General features: G+C 47.5%; 2 protein-coding genes across 2 annotated transcripts; one reads left to right on the top strand and one right to left on the bottom strand.

The window, feature by feature from the left end:
* The first annotated feature begins 1,722 nt into the window (after positions 1 to 1,722).
* Positions 1,723 to 9,206, top strand: LOC4352539 (uncharacterized). The gene is made up of 14 exons (XM_015764431.3): positions 1,723 to 1,886; positions 2,604 to 2,716; positions 2,818 to 2,914; positions 3,023 to 3,147; positions 3,353 to 3,953; positions 4,119 to 4,304; positions 4,388 to 4,681; positions 5,196 to 5,348; positions 6,321 to 6,475; positions 6,720 to 6,825; positions 6,918 to 7,829; positions 7,907 to 7,988; positions 8,240 to 8,596; positions 8,702 to 9,206. The coding sequence occupies exons 1-14, from the start codon at positions 1,782 to 1,784 to the stop codon at positions 8,893 to 8,895; spliced, it is 3,480 nt and encodes a 1,159-aa protein (XP_015619917.1). The 5' UTR covers positions 1,723 to 1,781; the 3' UTR covers positions 8,896 to 9,206.
* Positions 9,207 to 9,220: 14 nt separating this feature from the next.
* Positions 9,221 to 18,064, bottom strand: LOC4352538 (psbP domain-containing protein 1, chloroplastic). Its single transcript, XM_015764432.3, has 3 exons — positions 17,919 to 18,064; positions 9,842 to 10,263; positions 9,221 to 9,679 (listed from the first exon to the last, which is right to left on the bottom strand). Exons 1-3 carry the CDS (start codon positions 18,025 to 18,027, stop codon positions 9,461 to 9,463), a joined length of 750 nt encoding a protein of 249 aa, XP_015619918.1. The 5' UTR covers positions 18,028 to 18,064; the 3' UTR covers positions 9,221 to 9,460.
* Between the last annotated feature and the right edge of the window lie 2,848 nt (positions 18,065 to 20,912).

Here is a 20,912-nt window from a genome sequence, read left to right as displayed (position 1 = left end):
TAAACTGGAATACTCTTCCTCTCTGAAATAAATGTCTTGCTTCTTCTGGTTGGTAAATTGTTGATTAAACTGAAATTTAAACATTTTTTTTTTTGCAATATGTGTTCTACACAAAATATACTTCTTCCTTCAGGAGGCCGGACAGGAGGTTGGGCCGTGTTCGCCTTGATATGGAAAAAGTACACCCAAGGTCCCTCGGGTTGTCATCGAGATACAAAATCGTCCCCCAATCGCAAAATCAGATACCGGGCGTCCCTCAACTAACAAAACTATTCGCTTTGGATCCCTTGGTTTTAACCCCGGTTTTGTCCGACGTGGCGGCTGAGTCAGCGTGGGACCCACATGGGCCCCATATGTCAGGAAGCCATGCCAGCCTCTTCTCTATTTCCCCTCCTCTCTCCCTTCCTCCTCTCTTCTCTCTTTCTCTCCCTCCTCTCTAGGTCTCTGGATGGCCAGCGGTGGGGAGGAGGTCGACAGGGCAAGGAGGTCCGGCGGCCGGCCGACGATGCGGCGGTAGTGGCGACACAGCAGAAGGAAAGGGCGGCGGCGGCAGGAGCATGGGGGAGATCGAAGAGGATGACCTCGAGCACGACGACGAGCGGAGTGGGGCGACGGCGAGGCCGAGCGGAGCGGCTGCGCGCGAAGCCGGCAGCGCGGTGGCGGGCAGAGCAGGCAGGTCGACGAGGCAGTGACACAAGAACGGGCGTGGCGTAAGCGTCGGTGGCGCGGCGGAGGGCCTCCTTGACAGTGGAGGAGACGACGGGGGAAGAGGAGAGCGGGCCAGAGAGGAGGGATTTGGAGAGGGATTTGTAGTGGTGGCGGAGGGTGGAGGGGGAGAGGGGCGAGCCCTAGGAGTCGGAGTCGGGGAGGAGGAGGGTGGCACGGTGGGAGGAGTGGTCAGCGACGAGGACGGAGACGGCGGTGAGGAGGAGCGAGCCGCGCGGGGAGTCCGGGTCGAGGCGGGCGGCACGGTGGGCGTGCTTGTGCACGGCGCGGAGGTGGCTGGCGTCGAGGTCGGTCTCGGCCAGGGAGAGGAGGCGCAAGAGCTCGTCGTCGTCGTTCGCATCGGCTGCGCGTGCTGGGTGGTTGCGGGTGTGGGGGCCACCGCCGCCCTCCTCTCCCACCTTGCCCCTCCTAGTGCGAGAGCTTGTCCGCCGCCGCCCGCCTCCACAACTGTAAGCCTCCTCATCATAACCCTCTTTCGTTTCCCGCGTCGCCTCCTTTGCCGCCGACGCGGTCTCCCCCGCCGCCCTCGACTCGCTCCCCTCCCTTCCCCTGCCATTCTCATCCCCACCCCCGCCGCCGCCCACCTCGCCGTCGCGGCGGGGGTCCTCTTCGCGCCCGCCAATTGCCCTGCAGCGAGTGAGCGAGGAGAAAAGAGATAGGGGGACTGAGGGAGGGAGATGATGTGCCAGCCTGACATGTGGGGGCCATGTGGGTCTCACGCTGACTCGGCCGCCATGTCGGACAAAACCTGGGTCGAAACCATCGAGGGACCTAAAGCGAACGGTTTTGTCAGTTGACGGACGTATTGGGGGGACGATTTTGTATCTCCGATAACAAGTTGAGGGACCTTGGGTGTACTTTTTCCCCTTGACATTTGGGTTGAATGGGCTTGGGCCTCCAGAGCGGGCCCACGAACACCACCGACTCGGCGACCACGCGGCGGCGGCGGCGCAGAGAGGAGGAAAAAAACCTCGCAACTCTCCCTTGGATTGAAGCGGACGACACTCCCTCTCCCTCGGCGGCGGCGGCGGCGGCGGCGAGAGGCGGGCGGGGAGATGGTGAAGGCGCGGATGACGACGGCGGACGTGGCGGCGGAGGTCAAGTGCCTCCGCCGCCTCATCGGCATGCGCCTCTCCAACGTCTACGGCATCACCCCCAAGGTCCGTCTCCCTCTCCCGATCGACGCCGTGTTTGGAACCCTAGGTCCTCGAATAGCTACAAGGCTTCGCCAGCTAGCCTCCCGCCGGCAACCGCGTAGATGCTCTCTGCGCGGCGATCAGGATCGATGCGATGCCTCCCAAAAACTGGGGGTTGATTTGGCTGCTGCGGCGGCGGCTCGGCGCGTTATGCTCGCGGCTTGCCATTCCGGTTGGGGCTCGTATGGGATGAGTAGCTTAGCTTGCCGCGAACTCTGGTATCTGTTGGCACTGGGCTGAATTTAGAAGAACATAGGGTATATAATGCTAGGGTATCAACATTATTGGGCAAAGATCTTGCCTGGTGTTAAAAAAAAAGAAAAAAAATCAAATGATTTGGTGGTCTGTTCAGTTGGACTAATGCTTGATGCCGTGGGTTTATCTCCCGCCTCGCTTGATTGCCACCTTGTCAGGGCTGTATTATGCTCGACTCCTGTAAGAACCAAGTAATTTAGTGAGATATGACTGTTGTCATGTACTAGTGTTCTGAGATGTCAGGTGACACTTTGGACAACTGAACTTAATGAAAAAGGGCTCAGATACCTGTTAATTGAGCTGGATAATATTATTCCAGTGTACTAATTCTTTAAGTGTGTTTCTGTTGCTGAGCAACCGCAAAAGGTTCTACTGCATTCTACAAAGCTGTTTTTCTAACTATCATTTGTATATGCACTTGCACAGACATATCTTTTCAAGCTGATGAACAGCAGTGGAATCACTGAGTCAGGGGAAAGCGAGAAGGTTTTGTTGCTGATGGAAAGTGGTGTTAGGCTGCATACCACCCAATATGTCCGGTAAGATGCTAGTGATGCCCTTAGTTGATGTTTGCAGTCTACCTGGAGTCCTTATTTCACGACAAAAATGTCTAAACCCCTCTGGTTTTCTACATCTGCAGTGACAAGAGCACCACACCATCTGGTTTCACTCTCAAGCTACGAAAACACATTCGAAGCAAGAGACTTGAAGATGTCCGTATGCTTGGATACGATAGGGTACTTTTCTCATTTCCTTTCTTTTAGCATAACCATTTCAAGCGATCAGTGTTGTACTTCTATTGGTTGGCTTACTTAATGATGTGTGCAAGCATTTCAACTGTGCAGATTATCCTGTTTCAGTTTGGACTTGGCAGTAACGCGCATTTTGTCATTTTAGAACTATACGCACAAGGAAATATACTTCTTACAGATTCCGAATACACAGTGCTGACACTACTCCGTTCACACAGGTCCATATTTTAATTTGTGCAGTACTTTGTTAAATTGCTCTATCTAGGAGGAACTGTTAGTTTGTTCTGTTTTACTATAAAGTGCCAAAAGACCAACTAAAATTATATCAGTGATCCCATAACCCTTCATTTGATCCAATAAATCTGCCTACTTTTGTTCTTTACTGTTTGTGTATATACTTATCATCAATCTTATAAATCACAGAGATGATAACAAGGGATTGGCTATCATGTCGCGTCACCGCTACCCAGTAGAAGCATGCCGTGTTTTTGAAAGGACTGACTTTACAAAGTTAAAAGACACGCTGATGATGAATGCAGTTGATGATAAAGAATCTTCTCAAGTTACACCCGGTTCAATTGATGCTCAAGAACCTTCTGTAACCCCCAGTGATGGAGTGCCGGTTACTGATAAATCTGAAGAACCATCTACAACAACAGGAAAGAAGTCAGCTTCAAAAAACAAGCAGTCAAGTTCAAATGCAAAAGCTAGTAATAATGCTCCATCAAATAAATCAACTCTAAAGACACTTCTTGGGGAAGCATTGGCTTATGGGCCTGCATTAGCTGAGCATATCATATTGGATGCTGGATTGCTTCCAAGTACAAAGGTTGGGAAAGACCCAGAGAGCAGTATTGATGATCACACTATTCAGTCCCTAGTAGAATCCATTTCAAAGTTTGAGGATTGGCTTGTAGATGTCATGTCTGGTCAAAGGATCCCTGAGGGGTACATCCTCATGCAGAATAAGGCGGCTGCAAAGAAGAACCTCACACCTTTGGAGGGGTCTAGTGCTAGTCAGAAGGTCTGTCTGTTGTTTTCACTATGCTTCTTTTAGTACAATAGTGTAATTGATTGTGGTTGCTTTCATTTGTTTAATGTATAGTTTCCTCTCATGCAATATCACATGAGCATACAGTCAATTCTTTTTCAAGATATTATTTTATTTATCCTAACATTTTGTATGCAGATATATGATGAATATTGCCCTGTCCTGTTGAATCAATTTAAGTCAAGGGAATTCAATGAATTTGAGACATTTGATGCTGCTCTAGATGAGTTCTACAGCAAAATAGAGAGTCAAAGGGTGAATCAACAGCAAAAATCAAAAGAGGACTCAGCGGCACAAAGGCTTAATAAAATTAAATTGGATCAGGTTCTTGCATTCATAACTTGGAGTTTGTTCTTTATATCAGCATCCTGATAGCCTGATGTTCATTGGTCCAACCATTCGTGCAGGAAAATCGTGTACATACATTGAGAAAGGAGGTTGACCATTCCATCAAAATGGCAGAATTAATTGAGTATAATTTAGAGGATGTGGATGCTGCAATTGTAGCTGTCCGCGTTTCCCTTGCAAATGGAATGAGTTGGGATGCCCTTGCTCGCATGATTAAAGAAGAGAAAAAGGCTGGAAACCCAGTAGCAGGTCTAATCGATAAGCTTAGTTTTGAAAGAAATTGCATCACTCTACTTCTAAGCAATAATCTTGATGACATGGATGAGGAGGAGAAAACTGCACCTGTTGAAAAGGTATGCTGTGCAAACTCCTAGTTTTGCATCCGAAATGTTGTCTGTACTATATTATGCAACCTGGAAACATCTGTTATTCATTAACTTAATGAATCAGATTATTGATTTCATGGTTCTTTTCTTCTCTTGGTTAGCAGGAATAGATTGAATTATCTCCATTTATTGGTGTTCCATTGTATATTCAATATTGATGCTTATTTTTAATTAGAGTAATTTTATTTGATGAGGTTCCATCTACAACTTCTACTATTGCATTAAAGTATCATTAGCTATTTTATGTTGCCTGACAATCATGCAAACTGGAAGATTACTTGTCACCAGTATTGAAGGTTTTAAACAAGAGATTGCCATGTGGGAATGGATAAAAGGATGATAATTGCATGTGTGCTTTATTCTGATCTTGTTTAAAATTTATACCTTTATTTAGTTGTTTTGAACTTTTGTTTCTTTACTTTTCTATGCAATTTCCTCATGTTATTTTCTTATTCACGTGACACTTTATGGTTTCTTCTAGGTAGAGGTTGACCTATCACTTTCTGCGCATGCAAATGCCAGGCGGTGGTATGAACTAAAGAAAAAACAGGAAAGCAAACAAGAGAAGACTGTCACAGCACATGAGAAAGCATTCAAAGCAGCAGAGAAGAAGACACGTCTTCAGCTTGCTCAGGTTCCATACAGATATACACTTGTGACCAAGAACTTTTAGAGAGAGGGGGTGGGGTAGGGCCGTAGGGGGCATTTCCTTTTATCAGAACGTGTTGGATAAGTTTTAGGTTTGTTTTGAAACTGGGGCTATTTAGTTGGGTGCCAAACTTCGCCATACCTATGGAAGGAAGTTCGACCAACCGAGGCAAAGCTTTTGATTCTGTGACCTGCTACTCTTTTAAAGCCAGTTTGCCACTCTTCATATTGAAAGACACTTTTTTTGCCACAATTGTGGCAAACAAATTGTTGATTAAAAAAAAAAAGTTTGGCACACCATACTTTGTGAAAAGTTTTGTCGCAACGTGTGGATGCCATCCAAACAGCCCACCAGCCCCTAAGTACTTAAGTGTGTGTAAGCTAGTCTTATGATGTATCCAACTCATGGCATCACTGAGGGATTAGGGAAGGTAGGGAAGCACATGAGGGAGAAGAGAAGGCAGCTGGTATGGAAGACAGGAAGGGTTTTTAGGAATTGAACGGAGCAATCGATCCGAGGGAAATGTGAATGGGAGGTGAAAGTAATGAATTGAATGGATGCGAATGCAATGAATTATTCTTTTGACTTTTTCCTTCTATGCATATGATGCATCTCAACTGAATAAAACTACCTTCTAGCTAGCACCTAGGAAGGCTCCTGGCTCCCCTGGAGCTCCTTCACCTTCCGGAGTGCCATGAAAGCTTTATCTTCCTCTAGAAAACAAGGCACAACTAAATTATTTGCCTGGTTTTTGTCTTGATAGAATATATGCAATTTTCATAATAGAAGGTCAACGAAAAATTTAGTGTGTTTTACCTGTTCTCCAAACCAAGCATTTGGATAAAGCTTTCTTTAGACTGTTGTTGTTTTATATGCTTGCACATTGAAATAATTATATAAAGAAATTGAATTTATTTATTATTTCGTAAAAATAACTTGATATGTTGATATTTGCAGGAAAAAACTGTCGCTGCAATCACTCATATGCGCAAAGTTCACTGGTTTGAGAAGTTCAATTGGTTCATCAGCAGTGAAAATTACCTGATTATTAGTGGCCGCGATGCTCAACAAAATGAGTTGATTGTCAAGCGGTACATGTCGAAAGGAGATCTGTAAGTACCCTTTTCATCCAGAGTCTATTGCAAACAATTGCATCAACATCTTTGGTAATGGCTGTAAAGCTTATTGTTGATGCAGACTGTACATCTTCTATCAGTGGTATTTTTGCAGTTGATCATAGGAAACATAACCTCCGTTGTTATGGCTCTTTAAGTTTCATAATTCAGTCATCATATTTGTATCTAGTTCCTTGAGGTTCTCACGGAAGTTGCTTGTTTACTTTGCATCTTTGGATAGCTACGTGCATGCTGAGTTACATGGAGCTTCCAGTACAATCATCAAGAATCACAAACCTGATAATCCCATTCCACCATTGACATTAAACCAAGCAGGATCTTTCACTGTGAGTTTAATATATTATTTTGCTATTCCTAAATGTTAAAGATTGAGTGCTCATATAGATTAGGCCTGTTGAACCTGCTCCTGTTGTTGCAGGTTTGCCACAGCAAAGCATGGGATTCAAAAATTGTTACCAGTGCTTGGTGGGTGTATCCTTATCAAGTTAGCAAAACAGCTCCCACTGGCGAGTACCTAACAGTGGGTAGTTTTATGATCCGTGGCAAGAAAAATTTTCTCCCACCTCACCCCCTTGTTATGGGATTTGGTATTCTATTCCGTTTGGATGAGAGCTCCTTGGCATCTCATCTAAATGAAAGGAGGGTCAGGGGTGAAGACGAGGAGGCCCTTCCTGATGTTGAGTCTCAGAAGCTGGAAAGTAATGCTGAATTGGATGGTGAACTTGACAGTGATAGTGAGACTGGCAAGGAGAAACATGATGATGAATCAAGCTTGGATAATATCAATGTTAAAAAAATTGACAATCCCATCCCTTCTAATGCACCTTATGTTAAGGATAATGCTGATTCATCTGAGCAGCTTTCTGAAATCCGAACTGTGGTAAACAGCACTACTTCCACTTCCAAGGGACAAACAAGTGATCGCACTGTTTCATCACAACTTGAGGATCTGCTTGATAAGAATCTTGGTCTTGGGCCAACTAAGGTGTTAGGCAGAAGCTCTTTGCTCAGCAGTAATTCTGCAAGCGTGGCAGATGACATTGATGATCTTGATACGAAGAAAACATCAGTAAGAGATAAACCATACATATCTAAAGCAGATAGAAGAAAACTGAAGAAAGGTCAGAATGTTGGTGATTCTACCAGTGACTCTCCAAATGGTGAAGCTGCCAAAAAGCCTGTTAACTCACAGCAAGAAAAAGGAAAGACAATCGAAAAGCCTGCTAATCCTAAAGTAAGTCGTGGACAGAAGGGCAAGCTTAAGAAGATTAAAGAGAAGTATGGAGAGCAGGATGAAGAAGAAAGAGAAATCCGGATGGCTTTACTTGCGGTAATTGCTTCTCTTGTTTTCTTTCCAATTGTACTCCTGCTTCATTTGTTGCATTGTTTAATTCTTTTCTTCTATAGTCCTCTGGAAGGGCCTCACAAAAGGATAAACCTTCAGAAGATGTAGATGGAGCCACTGCAGCTCAATCAAAACCATCGACTGGTACTTTCCACATTTCCTCATTTTATGTCTCAATTAATGATGGTTCCATTACAGTTTTGTGCTTATAATCTTACTGAACTTATCCTTGTGTTAGTCACTTAGTTAACTAGTCTTTACTTGAGATATTGTTAGTTTATTCATATGGTTTTCCTATTTTTTGAACTATAAAGGCAAAAAAAGAGTCTGGCCCAGTTATCCATTTTTTTTCTCGTAGTCTCAAATCTCTTATGTCATACCTTTTATTCCCTCAGGTGAAGATGACAGATCAAAAATTTGTTATAAATGCAAAAAATCTGGACATCTTTCTCGTGATTGCCCTGAAAGTACATCTGAGGTGGATCCTGCTGATGTCAATGTTGGTAGAGCCAAAGATGGTATGGATAGAAGCAGCGCCCCTGCTGGTAGCAGCGTTACCATGGATGAAGATGACATCCATGAGCTCGGTGATGAAGAGAAAGAGAAGTTAATTGATTTGGACTACCTAACTGGAAATCCACTGCCAAGTGATATTTTGCTATATGCTGTACCAGTTTGTGCCCCTTACAACGCATTGCAGGCATACAAATATCGTGTGAAGATTACCCCGGGAACTGCAAAGAAAGGAAAAGGTACAGACCCATATATAATGGGATATAGAAGTCATATCGGTCTTGCTTTCTTTTCCTCCATATTATTTTGTATGATGTTTTGATATCCAAGTATGTTGATTGCAGCTGCCAAAACTGCAATGAGTTTGTTCCTGCACACTGCTGACGCCACAAACCGTGAGAAGGAGCTAATGAAGGCATGCACGGACCCTGAATTGGTTGCTGCCATTGTAGGGAATGCCAAGATCACCGCACCTGGCCTCACTCAACTGAAGCAGAAGCAGAAACAGAAGGGGAAAAAATCTGCAAAAGAAAACTAGTTCAAAGCTATCAGAGACCACCCCGTTTTGTCAAGAAAAGTATTTTTCTCTGCAGAAACAATGCAAATGTTTTGGTATGTTGTCAGGCGCATTTGGATGGAGGTGTCACATGGATTGGCCCTCATTCTTGTAAAGTTTAAACATCTCTTTGGCATTCATAGCCATAGGACAGGATATAATGTAAACAGATACGGCAGAACATTGGAACCGATTGACAAGCTTCATACGCTTACAAAGGGACGCTGAGTCCCCTTTTGGTGTGTCTTGTGATGTATGAAAGCTACAAAAAAAAAATCATAGATTTCACTTTAGCACACCTCCCAAGTTACTGGTATTTACCAGTCTTTGACGTGCATTTTTGCAAGTTTTGGATCTTTTTTTTGCTCCTCACCAGAGCATCTTACAGAGGTACTATATATAATCTTACACATAAGGTACTATATGGCAATAATCTTGTACAAGATAACAAAAGGAGGGTGAAAGAATAATGCAGAGAACAGACAATCTGCTAGCTATACAAAAAATTCTGCTCTCAACTATGACAAAGCACTGCTTCTTACTGCTGCTAGGCAGTCTTGTTAACCCTGAAGGAGTCCATGACTCTCCTCAGGTCACCTTCTTCCTCCTTGAACACCTTCTCCGGCGACTGCAGCCGGAGCTCGTACAGCCGCTTGTTCTCGACGCCGAGCACCGACAGGTAGCGCCGGTCCCACTCCAGCCGCTGCACCCTGTCCTGCGGCATCACCGCCAGCTCGTTGTTGCTGGCAAATGACTTGATATTCACCTGCAAAAACAGCAGCAGCAGCAGCAGAAGCAATTTGTCTGAATGTTCATGCAGGTTTTTTTTTTCAAGCATCTCTGAACAAACAGTGGGAGAAACAAACTGAACTTTGCAGGCTGATTATGTGAGTTATGAATGGGAATTTGTATAATCTGTTTGGTTCACCTCAACTTCATAGTAGAGCTTGCCGTCGTCAGCGACCTTCGACGACGCTGACAGGATGTTCGACGTTCGTCGAACGCCTAGCCTGGTCGACATGAACTCTGTCAGGTACTGCTGCAGCACTCTCTCTGCAGCCTTCTCTGGGGGCCCAAGATCTTCAACCGTCATGTACTTCGACGACGAAGGAGACGATATCTCGACCGACATGTTCTCGTCGAGGAAGAACGGGTCTCTGAAGAATATGTCAGCACCAGCTCCCCGGACCTGGATCCAGCTCTTTGGGTAGAGGAAGGAGTAGCCATCGAATGTGTCGATGTACTCCCTGAATGTACCACCAGTTGTCTCGGCCAGTGTGATCTGTTTCGGTCCGAAGAGGAAGACTGTTGAAGTGGATAGCATTGTGGATAGTACATTCCTCCTGGGAACTGCAAAAATCTTTAGTTTGGTTGCAGTTTGCAAAAGAAAAAAATGATTTTATGATGATATGCAGTGATCAAGGCAAGGATAATCATATTCAGAATTTTCAATTTTGGGATAGCTTCATTTTGTTCTGAAGTCAATTTGAAACAAATGCAGATAAAAGCTAGCACAAGCAAAGTTGCAGATCACAGGAAGGACATTAAGAGCAAAGGCTCTAGACAAGGTGCTACAAGGTACAACAGTTCAACTGTTTACTCTCGGCATTTTTAGTATGGATGCATTAATTAAAACATGTAGCTGTTACAGCTAGTATGAAAAATTCACAATGCACCTTGCTTCTGACAGGCATAGCATAGTGACTTATGTCATATCACCAATCTTCTTACGTGTCATGATTATGCTTAAAGATAACCAATGTCCAATGTTAATTATTCCCATTGATCCTATCCTACACAACAGTGTGCAAAATTGTCGTAGCAAGTAGGAAAGAAAGCAGTATGCGAAACCGAACAAGTTTCTAATAGAACTAAGACCACACTAACTGGAAACTGTAAGATTGTTATAATTCAACCGTTTGAACACTTCAACGAAGGTTTATACATGATTTTCAACGCTAATGTGTAGGGTAACAAAAAAATTCACACAGTACAGCTAGCGTCTTAGAATGTACAGCCTAACACAGAAGGTGTCGCGACACGGCTAATGGGGTCTCGCTCTTGAGCATCGACTTTCAAACATGCAGGCTCTTCCTTTGACAAAACACAAAAAATAGCTTGATGATAATCAGTCTGCTTAGTCTAAGTGATGAGCTGTAACAACCCATGTTAAATAAGAAATGCTAAAACTGTCCTGGACTCTCAGTCATTGTCACTTGCACTCTGAACTAAAGCGTGCGCGCTGAGACAGTCTTTTCAGAAAATTTCAATCACAAGAAGGGTGGGCTATGACAATACATTCATGTGGAAATTTTATTCTGAAAAGAAGAAGCCAATCATAATTGTGTGGAAATTCTGACGGAATAAGCCTTGTGGTCTTTGGTCCTTGTGGTCCTTCTCTTGCTTTTAGGTTGTTTTTCCCCTTTTAGGACATCATCATTTCAGTTTTGCTTTTAGCATCTTTCGGTTTTGCTTTTAGCATCCCTAGGACAGCATCTAGCATCTCCTTTATGCTTTATTCAGTTTGGATGCTCTCTAGGACAGCATTGCGTTCAAATTTTAGACTAGTGTGGGCAGCAATTAGCTAGCAGCCATCCAGCCAGCTATGGCTATATATATGTATCCAACCTCCCTCGGGAAGGTATGGCTTTTGTGTTTAGTGAATGAAGAAAAACCAGAAAATTGCCCCATCTCGAGTGCCATCCTCTTCTCAATGAGAGTAACCATTGAAATTCTAACATCAGGTATCAGAGCCACACTTTCCTGTAGGCTAAACATCTCTTGTTTCACCCCTTCCCAAGCTCGGTTGAGCTCTCAGCCAGCAGCAGCAGCAGCACCGGTTGCTCCTCCTTCCCCTTTCCCTTCCCCCTCTCCACGCAGCAGCCCCCCGGAGGTGCGCCATGTCCGACGCTCGGTCTCGGCGTTCGGTCGCCTCGAGCACTCGGCGTCAGCAGGACGCCGAGCTCGCCGCAGCAGAAGAGCGCAGGCGAGCAACGGCTCAGACCGCTGCAGCAGCAGCTAGGGCGGCCAGACTGGCGGCAGCGGAGTTGGCAGCAGCCAGGGCGGAGGCGGAGGCGGAGGCGGCGGAAGATGCGGCACGTGCGGCGGAGGTAGAGGTTGAGACCTTGCGCATCAGCATCAACGGCTCCATCGCCGGCGACATCACCGCCGACAGGGAGCTTGAGGAGCTGGCAAGAGGAAGGGCACGGGAGCGGGCAGAGCGGTGGGCAGCAGCCCACCTCCACGGCGGTGGCGGCGGCCCAAGGGACCGCGCGCCCGCCAACGGGAACCCAGATGGGCGCGGGCGTGCCGGCGGCAGCCCGGAGCCCGCACGCGGCCCTCGCAGGCAGTGCGGTTCTTTCTCCCCTGACCGACGCCATGGTCACCACGGCGTCCAGACGGTGGTTAGAGACTTTGGTCCCGGCGGTGGGTGGCCTACCCTCACCAAAACCAACTACATCGAGTGGGCCGCGGTGATGAGGGTGAGGCTCCAGGTGCGGCACATGTGGGAGGCAGTCCGGTACGGCGACGTCGACTACGACGAGGATCGGCGGGCACTGGATGCCCTCATCGCTGTAGTCCCGCCCGAGATGCAGTTCTCGCTTTCCCAGAAGCGGACTGCCAAGGAGGCCTAGGACGCCATCACTGCGGCATGCATCGGCAGCGACCGCGCCCGCAAGTCCACACTGCAGGCACCCGCAAGGAGTGGGAGAACCTGGCCTTCAAGCCAGGTGAGGATGTTGATGACTTTGCTCTCCGTCTCAACACTCTCTTGCAGAAAATGGTGCAGTACGGCGACGACACCTACGACGAGGAGAGAGCTGTCGAGAAGCTCTTCCGCTGCGTCCCTGAGAAGTACAGACAGATCGCTCGCTCGATCGAATCTCTGCTAGACCTCTCCACGATGTCGATCGAGGAGGCGTTAGGTCGCCTCAAGGTCGTCGATGGTGATGAGCCACAGCCTCTCTCGGGGCCCATCACCATCGGCGGGAAGCTCCATCTCACTCGGGAGCAGTGTGAGGCCTCTCAGGGTGACGGGAGGAAGGGGGAGTCATCTTCCCCGACAGGCGGCCGTAAGCCGCGCAAGGCGCGGGGAGGTGTCCAGCTACGGTGGGCGCGAAGACGTGCCGAGGGTGGCGCCCGCAGAGGCGCCCAGGGCGTTACCACCGGCAACCACAAGCCGGCACGAGACGACGCCTGCCGCAACTGTGGCAAGCTTGGCCATTGGGCCAAAGACTGTCGACAGCCACGACGCGGCCAGGCCCACGTCGCACGGGTGGAGGAGGAAGAGCTGGCTCTGCTCCTAGCTCACGCAAGCATCGAGCTACCTCCAGCGGCACCGGCCGCAGCGGCTTTCCTCCACCTTGATGAGCCGAAGGTACTCGTCTCCCTCTGCAACGGCTCCAGTAACAACAAGGCTGATGGGTGGTACCTCGACACCGGCGCCACCCATCACATGACCGGCCGACGGGAGTTCTTCACCGAGTTCGACTCCAGCGTCCGAGGCTCCGTCAAGTTCGGGGACGCCTCCGGCGTGGAGATCAAGGGTGTTGGCTCCGTCACCTTCACCGCCAAGTCCGGTGAGCACAGGCTGCTCACCGGAGTCTACTACATCCCCGCGTTGAGGAATTCTATCATCAGCGTGGGACAGCTGGATGAGAACGGCTCACGCGTGTTGGTCGAGGACGGACTCATGAAGATTTGGGATCGCCGTCGTCGCCTTCTTGCCAAGGTAACCAGAGGCACTAATCGACTCTACATCCTCAGCGCGCAGGTTGCACAACCAGTTTGCCTCGCCGCTCGTCGGGATGACGAGGCATGGCAGTGGCACGAGCGCTTCGGGCACCTCCACTTCGAGGCCCTGAAGCGCCTCAGTGCCAAGGAGATGGTGCGAGGCATGCCGTGCCTTGACCACGTGGAGTAGCTCTGCGACGTCTGTGTGGTGACGAAGCAGCGGCGGCTCCCCTTTCCCCAGCAGACGAGCTTCCGAGCCAAGGAGCGGCTCGAGCTCGTGCACGGGGACTTGTGTGGCCCAGTGACACCGGCCACACCAGGAGGACGACGTTACTTCCAGCTGCTCGTCGACGACCTCTCCCGCTACATGTGGGTGATGGTCCTCGGCAGCAAGGGAGAGGCTGCGGACGCCATCAGGCATGCGCAGGCTGCTGCAGAGGCGGAGTGCGGTCGCAAGCTGCGTGTGCTGCGCACCGACAATGGCGGCGAATTCACAGCGGCTGAATTCGTGTCGTACTGCGCTGATGAGGGCATTCAGCGCCACTACACCGCGCCGTACAGCCCACAGCAGAACGGCGTCGTCGAGCGGCGGAACCAGACGGTTGTGGGGATGGCTCGAGCTCTTCTCAAGCAGAGGGGGATGCCGGCCATCTTCTGGGGGGAGGCGGTGGTGACAGCCGTCTACATCCTCAATTGCTCGCCTACCAAGGCCCTCGATGGCAGGACACCGTACGAGGCTTGGCATGGGCACAAGCCGGCGGTCTCCCACCTACGGGTCTTCGGCTGCCTCGCGTTCGCCAAGGAGCTTGGCCACATCGGTAAGCTCGACGACAGGAGCACCCCAGGGGTGTTCATCGGCTACGCGGAGGGCTCGAAGGCCTACCGCATCCTCGACCCGGAGACACAGCGTGTGCGCACAGTGCGCGACGTAGTGTTCGACGAAGGGCGAGGGTGGGTATGGGACAAGGCGGTGGATGATGGTTCGACTCCGACGTACGACGACTTCACCGTCGAGTACGTCCACTTCGAGGGAGCTGGGGGAGTAGGCAGCTCTTCTTCACCGAGCGTGTCTACCCCAGTCCCCGAGCCTCCACCGACTCCAACACCAACACACCCTCGGGCCACGACTTCGACTACGACGAGCTCTTCGTCGACACCACCCCAGCCGGTGTCCCCACGCACTCCAGCACCAACAGCCACCCCTCCGGGCACGTCTACTCCGACGCCAGCTCGTGTTGAGCACAGCCCGGTGGAGTTCGTTACTCCGCTCTCCCACGACGGGGAGCGCATCGACGCGTACCACGACGGCGAGCAGCTACGGTACCGTACGATGGAGGATCTTCTCGGCGACCAGCCGGTGCCGGGACTGGTGCCTCGCAACCTGGAGGCGCAGTTGCACCTTGCGTGCGACGACGGTGAGCCTCGGTCTTTTGCAGAGGCCGAGAAACACGCGGCATGGCGTGCCGCGATGCAGTCGGAGATGGACGCGGTTTAGGAGAACCGCACCTGGGAGCTTGCTGACCTCCCTCGTGGTCACCGTGCGATCACCCTTAAGTGGGTGTTCAAGCTGAAGAGGGATGAAGCCGGAGCCATCGTCAAGCACAAGGCTCGCTTGGTGGCACGCGGTTTCGTGCAGCAGGAGGGGATCGACTACGACGATGCCTTCGCTCCCGTGGCACGGATGGATTCCGTGCGACTCCTTCTTGCGCTGGCTGCTCAGGAAGGCTGGGGCGTCCATCACATGGACGTCAAGTCGGCGTTTCTAAACGGCAACTTGAAGGAGGAGGTCTACGTGCACCAGCCGCCGGGATTTGTGATCCCCGGCAAGGAGGGCAAGGTGCTACGCCTGCACAAGGCCCTCTACGGTTTGCGGCAGGCACCGAGGGCGTGGAATGCCAAGTTGGATTCCACGCTCAAGGGGATGGGCTTCGAGCAAAGCCTGCACGAGGCGGCCATCTACCGACGGGGCAATGGAGGAAATGCCTTGCTGGTGGGTGTCTACGTCGACGACTTGGTGATCACCGGCACCAAGGATGCGGAGGTCGCGGCGTTCAAGGAGGAGATGAGAAGGCCACCTTCCAGATGAGTGATCTGGGGCCTCTCTCCTTCTACCTGGGGATCGAAGTGCACTAGGACAACTCCGAGATCACGCTTCGACAGACCGCCTACGCCAAGCGCGTCGTTGAGCTGGCTGGGCTCACCGATTGCAACCCAGCTCTCACTCCGATGGAGGAGAGACTGAAGCTGAGCCGCGACAGCACGGCGGAGGAGGTGGATGCTACACAGTACCGACGTCTTGTGGGGAGCCTTCGCTACCTCACCCACACACGGCCGGACTTGGCCTTCTCCGTCGGCTACGTCAGTCGGTTCATGCAGCGACCGACGACGGAGCACCAGCAGGCTGTGAAGAGGATCATCCGCTACGTTGCGGGGACTCTCGACCACGGTCTCTACTACCCGAGGTGTCCTGGCAAGGCACACTTCGTCGGGTACAGCGACAGCGACCACGCCGGCGACATCGACACCAGCAAGAGCACGAGCGGGATTCTCTTCTTCCTCGGCAAGTGCCTTGTTAGCTGGCAGTCGGTCAAGCAGCAGGTGGTGGCCCTGTCCAGCTGCGAGGCCGAGTACATGGCGGCCTCCGCCGCTTCGACCCAGGCGCTCTGGCTTGCTCGACTGCTTAGTGATCTCCTCGGCAGAGACACTGGAACGGTGGAGCTCAGGGTGGATAGCAAGTCCGTTCTGGCCCTGGCAAAGAACCCCGTTTTTCACGAACGAAGCAAGCACATCCGGGTGAGGTACCACTTCATTCGAAGCTACTTGGAGGAAGGGAGCATCAAGACGAGCTACATCAACACCAAGGACCAGCTTGCGGACTTGCTCACCAAGCCTCTTGGGAGGATCAAGTTCCTCGAGCTCTGCTCCAGGATCGGGATGGCCCAATTTTCCCACAAGACGACGCACAAGACTTAGGGGGAGAATGACGGAATAAGCCTTGTGGTCTTTGGTCCTTGTGGTCCTTCTCTTGCTTTTAGGTTGTTTTTCCCTTTTTAGGACAGCATCATTTCAGTTTTGCTTTTAGCATCTTTCGGTTTTGCTTTTAGCATCCCTAGGACAGCATCTAGCATCTCCTTTATGCTTTATTCAGTTTGGATGCTCTCTAGGACAGCATTGCGTTCAAATTTTAGACTAGTGTGGGCAGCAATTAGCTAGCAGCCATCCAGCCAGCTATGGCTATATATATGTATCCAACCTCCCTCGGGAAGGTATGGCTTTTGTATTTAGTGAATGAAGAAAAACCAGAAAATTGCCCCATCTCGAGTGCCATCCTCTTCTCAATGAGAGTAACCATTGAAATTCTAACAAATTCCATTCAGAAATGAAGTCCATTATAACCATGTGGAAAACACATTAGGAAAAAGAAGTCCATCATAACCATGAGGGAAATTTCCCATCAAATTAGAATTGCAGCAACAAACTGACAATGGTGTCCCTATTCCACAACTGACCTACGCAGATGTTCTTCCAAAACTGAACAAGAAACGATAAGGTCAGTATTGACAGAATTGGGACTGATACACTGTCAACTAAGCAGCAACGCAACTCACAAGACAATATTTCTCATGGATTAGTAAAAGAGTTAGGGAGGACGCACATCGCGCAACAAAACAACGACAAATGGCCAAAACGGTGACCAAGAACCCTTTGATCAAGCCTGGGCATCTAGAGAAGTGATGCACGATGCAAAAGCATCACATCACACCAAGCAATATCAGTGGAAACTTGGCATTGATCTGAAACTTGAGCTTGAGAAGAAGAAACCACTACCCTCAGGCCTCATGACGGAAATGACTGATTCCAAGTCCAAACCGGTCAATCTACAGTTACTGTTCAGACTTTGTAAGTGCTTTTTTTTTTTCTCGCTGATTTTTCTACTCGGTTCAAGGTTAGCTCACTTTTACGAAAACTGAGCTAAGCAAGATTACAACCTCGCGGTTAAAACTAAAGACTAAACTGAGACTCAAAGCTTGCCAAAATATACTGTCTATGCTTCTACCACCACTTCACTCGCAAAATCAAGAAGGAAAAGAAAAAGAAAACAAAAATCACTGACTTGAAAACTTGCAAATATGTTGTCTATGCTTTGTGCCACTGCAGTCACAAATTCACAGGAAAACAATAGCTACAGAACTTGGCAAAGACAGGAAATTAAGTAGGAAAGATCCTTGGAAACTGAAACCCTCTCTCTCTCACTGCTTCAGGCAACGTACCGGTGTGGGTGGCACAGCGGCAGGAGAGCCTCGCGGGCGGGGAAGCGGCGGGCGGCACGCGGCGGCAGGGAGGGCGCCGTCCTCCGGCCGTGACGGCGACGATGGCCATGGCCGGAGCAGTGTAGCAGCAGCGATGGAGATTTGGTGGGTTCGTGGAGGTGACTACTCCAGGAGATAAGGTTTGGGCCTTGGGCCTTGGGCTTTTGGGCCTCAACTTGGATTATCCGTAGTCAAATCGGTCCTTGCTTGATTAGTGTTTTTCCTGTTGTCCCTATAATAATTAAGGGTGTGTTTATTTGGAGGGATATGCTTGGATGGGAGATGACGATACAGTTTTTGAGTGTGTTTGGTTGGTGGGCGAGGGTGGATAGGGTGGCCCGGAGAGGGAATATTCCACGAAGATGCTGGATGAGTGTATCCGGCTAAATTGGCCAGATGAGGATATCCATCTTTGCTAATCTTGATCATTAGTTCTTGATTAGCAATAATTAAATATATTGTTGTTAATTAATAATTAACTTGTCAAAATTAGTATTGGTTAGATATAATTACCCTATTTTATTGTTAATTAGTATAAATTATGGCTATAATAATAATAATTAACATATTTTATTATTAATTAATATGTTATTGTTTTCATTCAATTCATTCTCATCCACCCAACCAAACAAGAAACTGGATGGCCATATCTACTTAACTAAACGAAAATTGGACCACCATATCCCTTAAAATATGGATGGCCATATCCTATCCAGCCTTGACCACGAACCAAACACACCCTAAGTCGATCTATAACACACGAAAAGAAAGAAAACCTGGCTGTATATTTAGGCTGCGTTTTCTTAGGTTGAGTTAACCTCTTACTTACGTAAAACGGAGTGACTTATTAGCGTATGATTAATTAAGTATTATCTAACTTTTTTCCTGGCAAATGGATTAATATGATTTTTTTAAAAAAACAACTTTTGTATATAAAATTTTTAAAAAACGCACCGTTTAGCAGTTTGAAAAGTATGCGCGTGAAGAAAACAGAGGTGAGTTTGGAAAGTTAAAAAAAATTCAGCCTGACAAATTTTTAGTAATTTTATTAGTGCGGGCACAGGCTCGAAATGATGAGACAACACGGTACCGGGGAACTTCGATTAGGTGATGCTCGTCGAGTATCAATACCTCGACTTTAGGCTTAAATTACTAAAAGTTGGCCGGATTAGTCGATTGGATCATGATAATGCACGTGTCCTTTCTTGGAGGTGTTGTTTTTGGAGACTATGTATACGTACTAAGAGTTATTTCGGTTAAGTATGATGATAATAATTTCTTATGTTTATAGTTTATTTGTTGCGGTTTGTCATCTCGTTCTTTTTTTTCCTTTTCTTAATAAGTATAGATTGTGTGCATCTTATTTAGGTAAAGGTCGGAGATGGTCTTGGATAATCGCATTATCTTAATGTAATGGTCCGAGATACATAAACTTCTTTTATTAAAAAAAACTATTCCCTTATTTTTTTTTAATTTGCTTGAAGTAACCAATAGTGTCGTCAAATAAAAAGAAAACGGAGAAGGAGTACTCTAGAATTAAATTAATATTTATATATAAAATTTTGCATATACATACATGTTTTTAAAATATCAACGGAAATATACATTTCTGCGGATTGGGACACGCCATGGATGCATCGCAAAGGCGCAGGACCGACCGGGGGGGGGGGGGGGGGGGGGTGTTTGCAATGGCGCATAGCCAACACAGGCGACCGTGTCGGTCACGCGCGCACGCCATCTCGGTGAAGCGATATGTGGTGATCGATCCCGCGTGGCATACTGCCATCATAAAAATATGCTATGCATATTATTTTTAATAAATAAAACTAAATATTAATTTTTTATAATTATTTTAAGAGTAAAGTTAGTTGTGGATGATATATACCTTGCAAAAAAAAACTCATATATATTAATTACCATATCATACACTTCCAACAATATACTCCAAGGATTTATTTTTCTTCCAGGGCTAAGGGTAAAATGGATGTTTTCATAAAAATTAAACGATCAACTACAAGTAACCAAAAGGGTATGAAAGTGATATAACCTAAAAATTCTAAGGAAGTAAGAAAAAGTTGAAGGTATAAAAGGAATTAGCTGAAATTCATGAGCATATGTGAAAACAAAAGGGCTCGCGTGTATCCCAGCTAGCTAGCTATTCATTTGATATTCTAGACCTACGCATTTGCTATGTAGATAGAGTAATTTATTTAGGTGGTTTGGTTTGACTTATATGCAGTGGTGTACTACATAGTAAACAAAATATTCAACTCCTACTAGCTACATAAACAAAACATTCAACCCCAAATTATGTCTTGCTTTTTGACAACATGCTGATGTAAACCACACTAGATTAATATTAATAGTGTTATTACTCCAACATAATAATAATTGATTGATTCCCTAAAGTCGAGTCAAACTGATCTCAGCAAAGCAAAGAAAGTGAAAGATTAATCAGCAAAAAATAAAAGGTATGTTTGCTAGCTAGTAGAGCTCATATGTTGAACACAAATTAAGTCATATGCTAGATCTGCTGTTACCTCCATATATAGAGTACAACAGCAGTTTTTGATATTTTGTTGGAAGCATGCGTGCTTCCTTTCTTCCGTGCCGTTCTTGCTTTCCTGCGTTTCCACTGTTAAACAAATTAAATTCAAACTTATCGTCTAGACAGTGACTAATGTGTACTAATTAATTGAGAATTCATACTGAATTGACAAATGAATGAGTCGGTCTCTTTCTTTTTCATGGTCACTACACTGGGCCTGTTTATTCATTTCAGCTAGTCTAACATAATATAATTGCAGATTATCGATAATGGCACGTACCTTTTCCCAAGCAAATAAGCGGTGTGAATTTTTTTTTAAAAAAAATATCAGCATTTCTTAGGAAACCTTTTCAATTTTGCACTAATATTAATTCACCGGTTTGTGCCCTTAACTAAATAACTAATGG

Source organism: Oryza sativa, chromosome 12 (assembly GCF_034140825.1).
Source record: "Oryza sativa Japonica Group chromosome 12, ASM3414082v1".
Taxonomy (NCBI): domain Eukaryota; kingdom Viridiplantae; phylum Streptophyta; class Magnoliopsida; order Poales; family Poaceae; genus Oryza; species Oryza sativa.
The sequence above is the reverse complement of the archived record's forward strand: the minus strand, read 5'-3'. Positions and strand labels throughout refer to the sequence as shown.

Excerpts from the sequence above, each read along its gene's own strand:
- LOC4352539 (XM_015764431.3), top strand. The coding sequence starts at position 1,782 with ATGGTGAAGGCGCGGATGACGACGGCGGACGTGGCGGCGGAGGTCAAG. Across the intron at positions 4,305-4,387 it reads ATAAAATTAAATTGGATCAG|GAAAATCGTGTACATACATT; the intron begins GTTCTTGCATTC and ends CCATTCGTGCAG. Across the intron at positions 5,349-6,320 it reads CACGTCTTCAGCTTGCTCAG|GAAAAAACTGTCGCTGCAAT; the intron begins GTTCCATACAGA and ends TGATATTTGCAG.
- LOC4352538 (XM_015764432.3), bottom strand. The coding sequence starts at position 18,027 with ATGGCCATCGTCGCCGTCACGGCCGGAGGACGGCGCCCTCCCTGCCGC. Across the intron at positions 10,264-17,918 it reads CCGCTGTGCCACCCACACCG|TTCCCAGGAGGAATGTACTA; the intron begins GTACGTTGCCTG and ends AGATTTTTGCAG. Across the intron at positions 9,680-9,841 it reads AGCTCTACTATGAAGTTGAG|GTGAATATCAAGTCATTTGC; the intron begins GTGAACCAAACA and ends CTGTTTTTGCAG.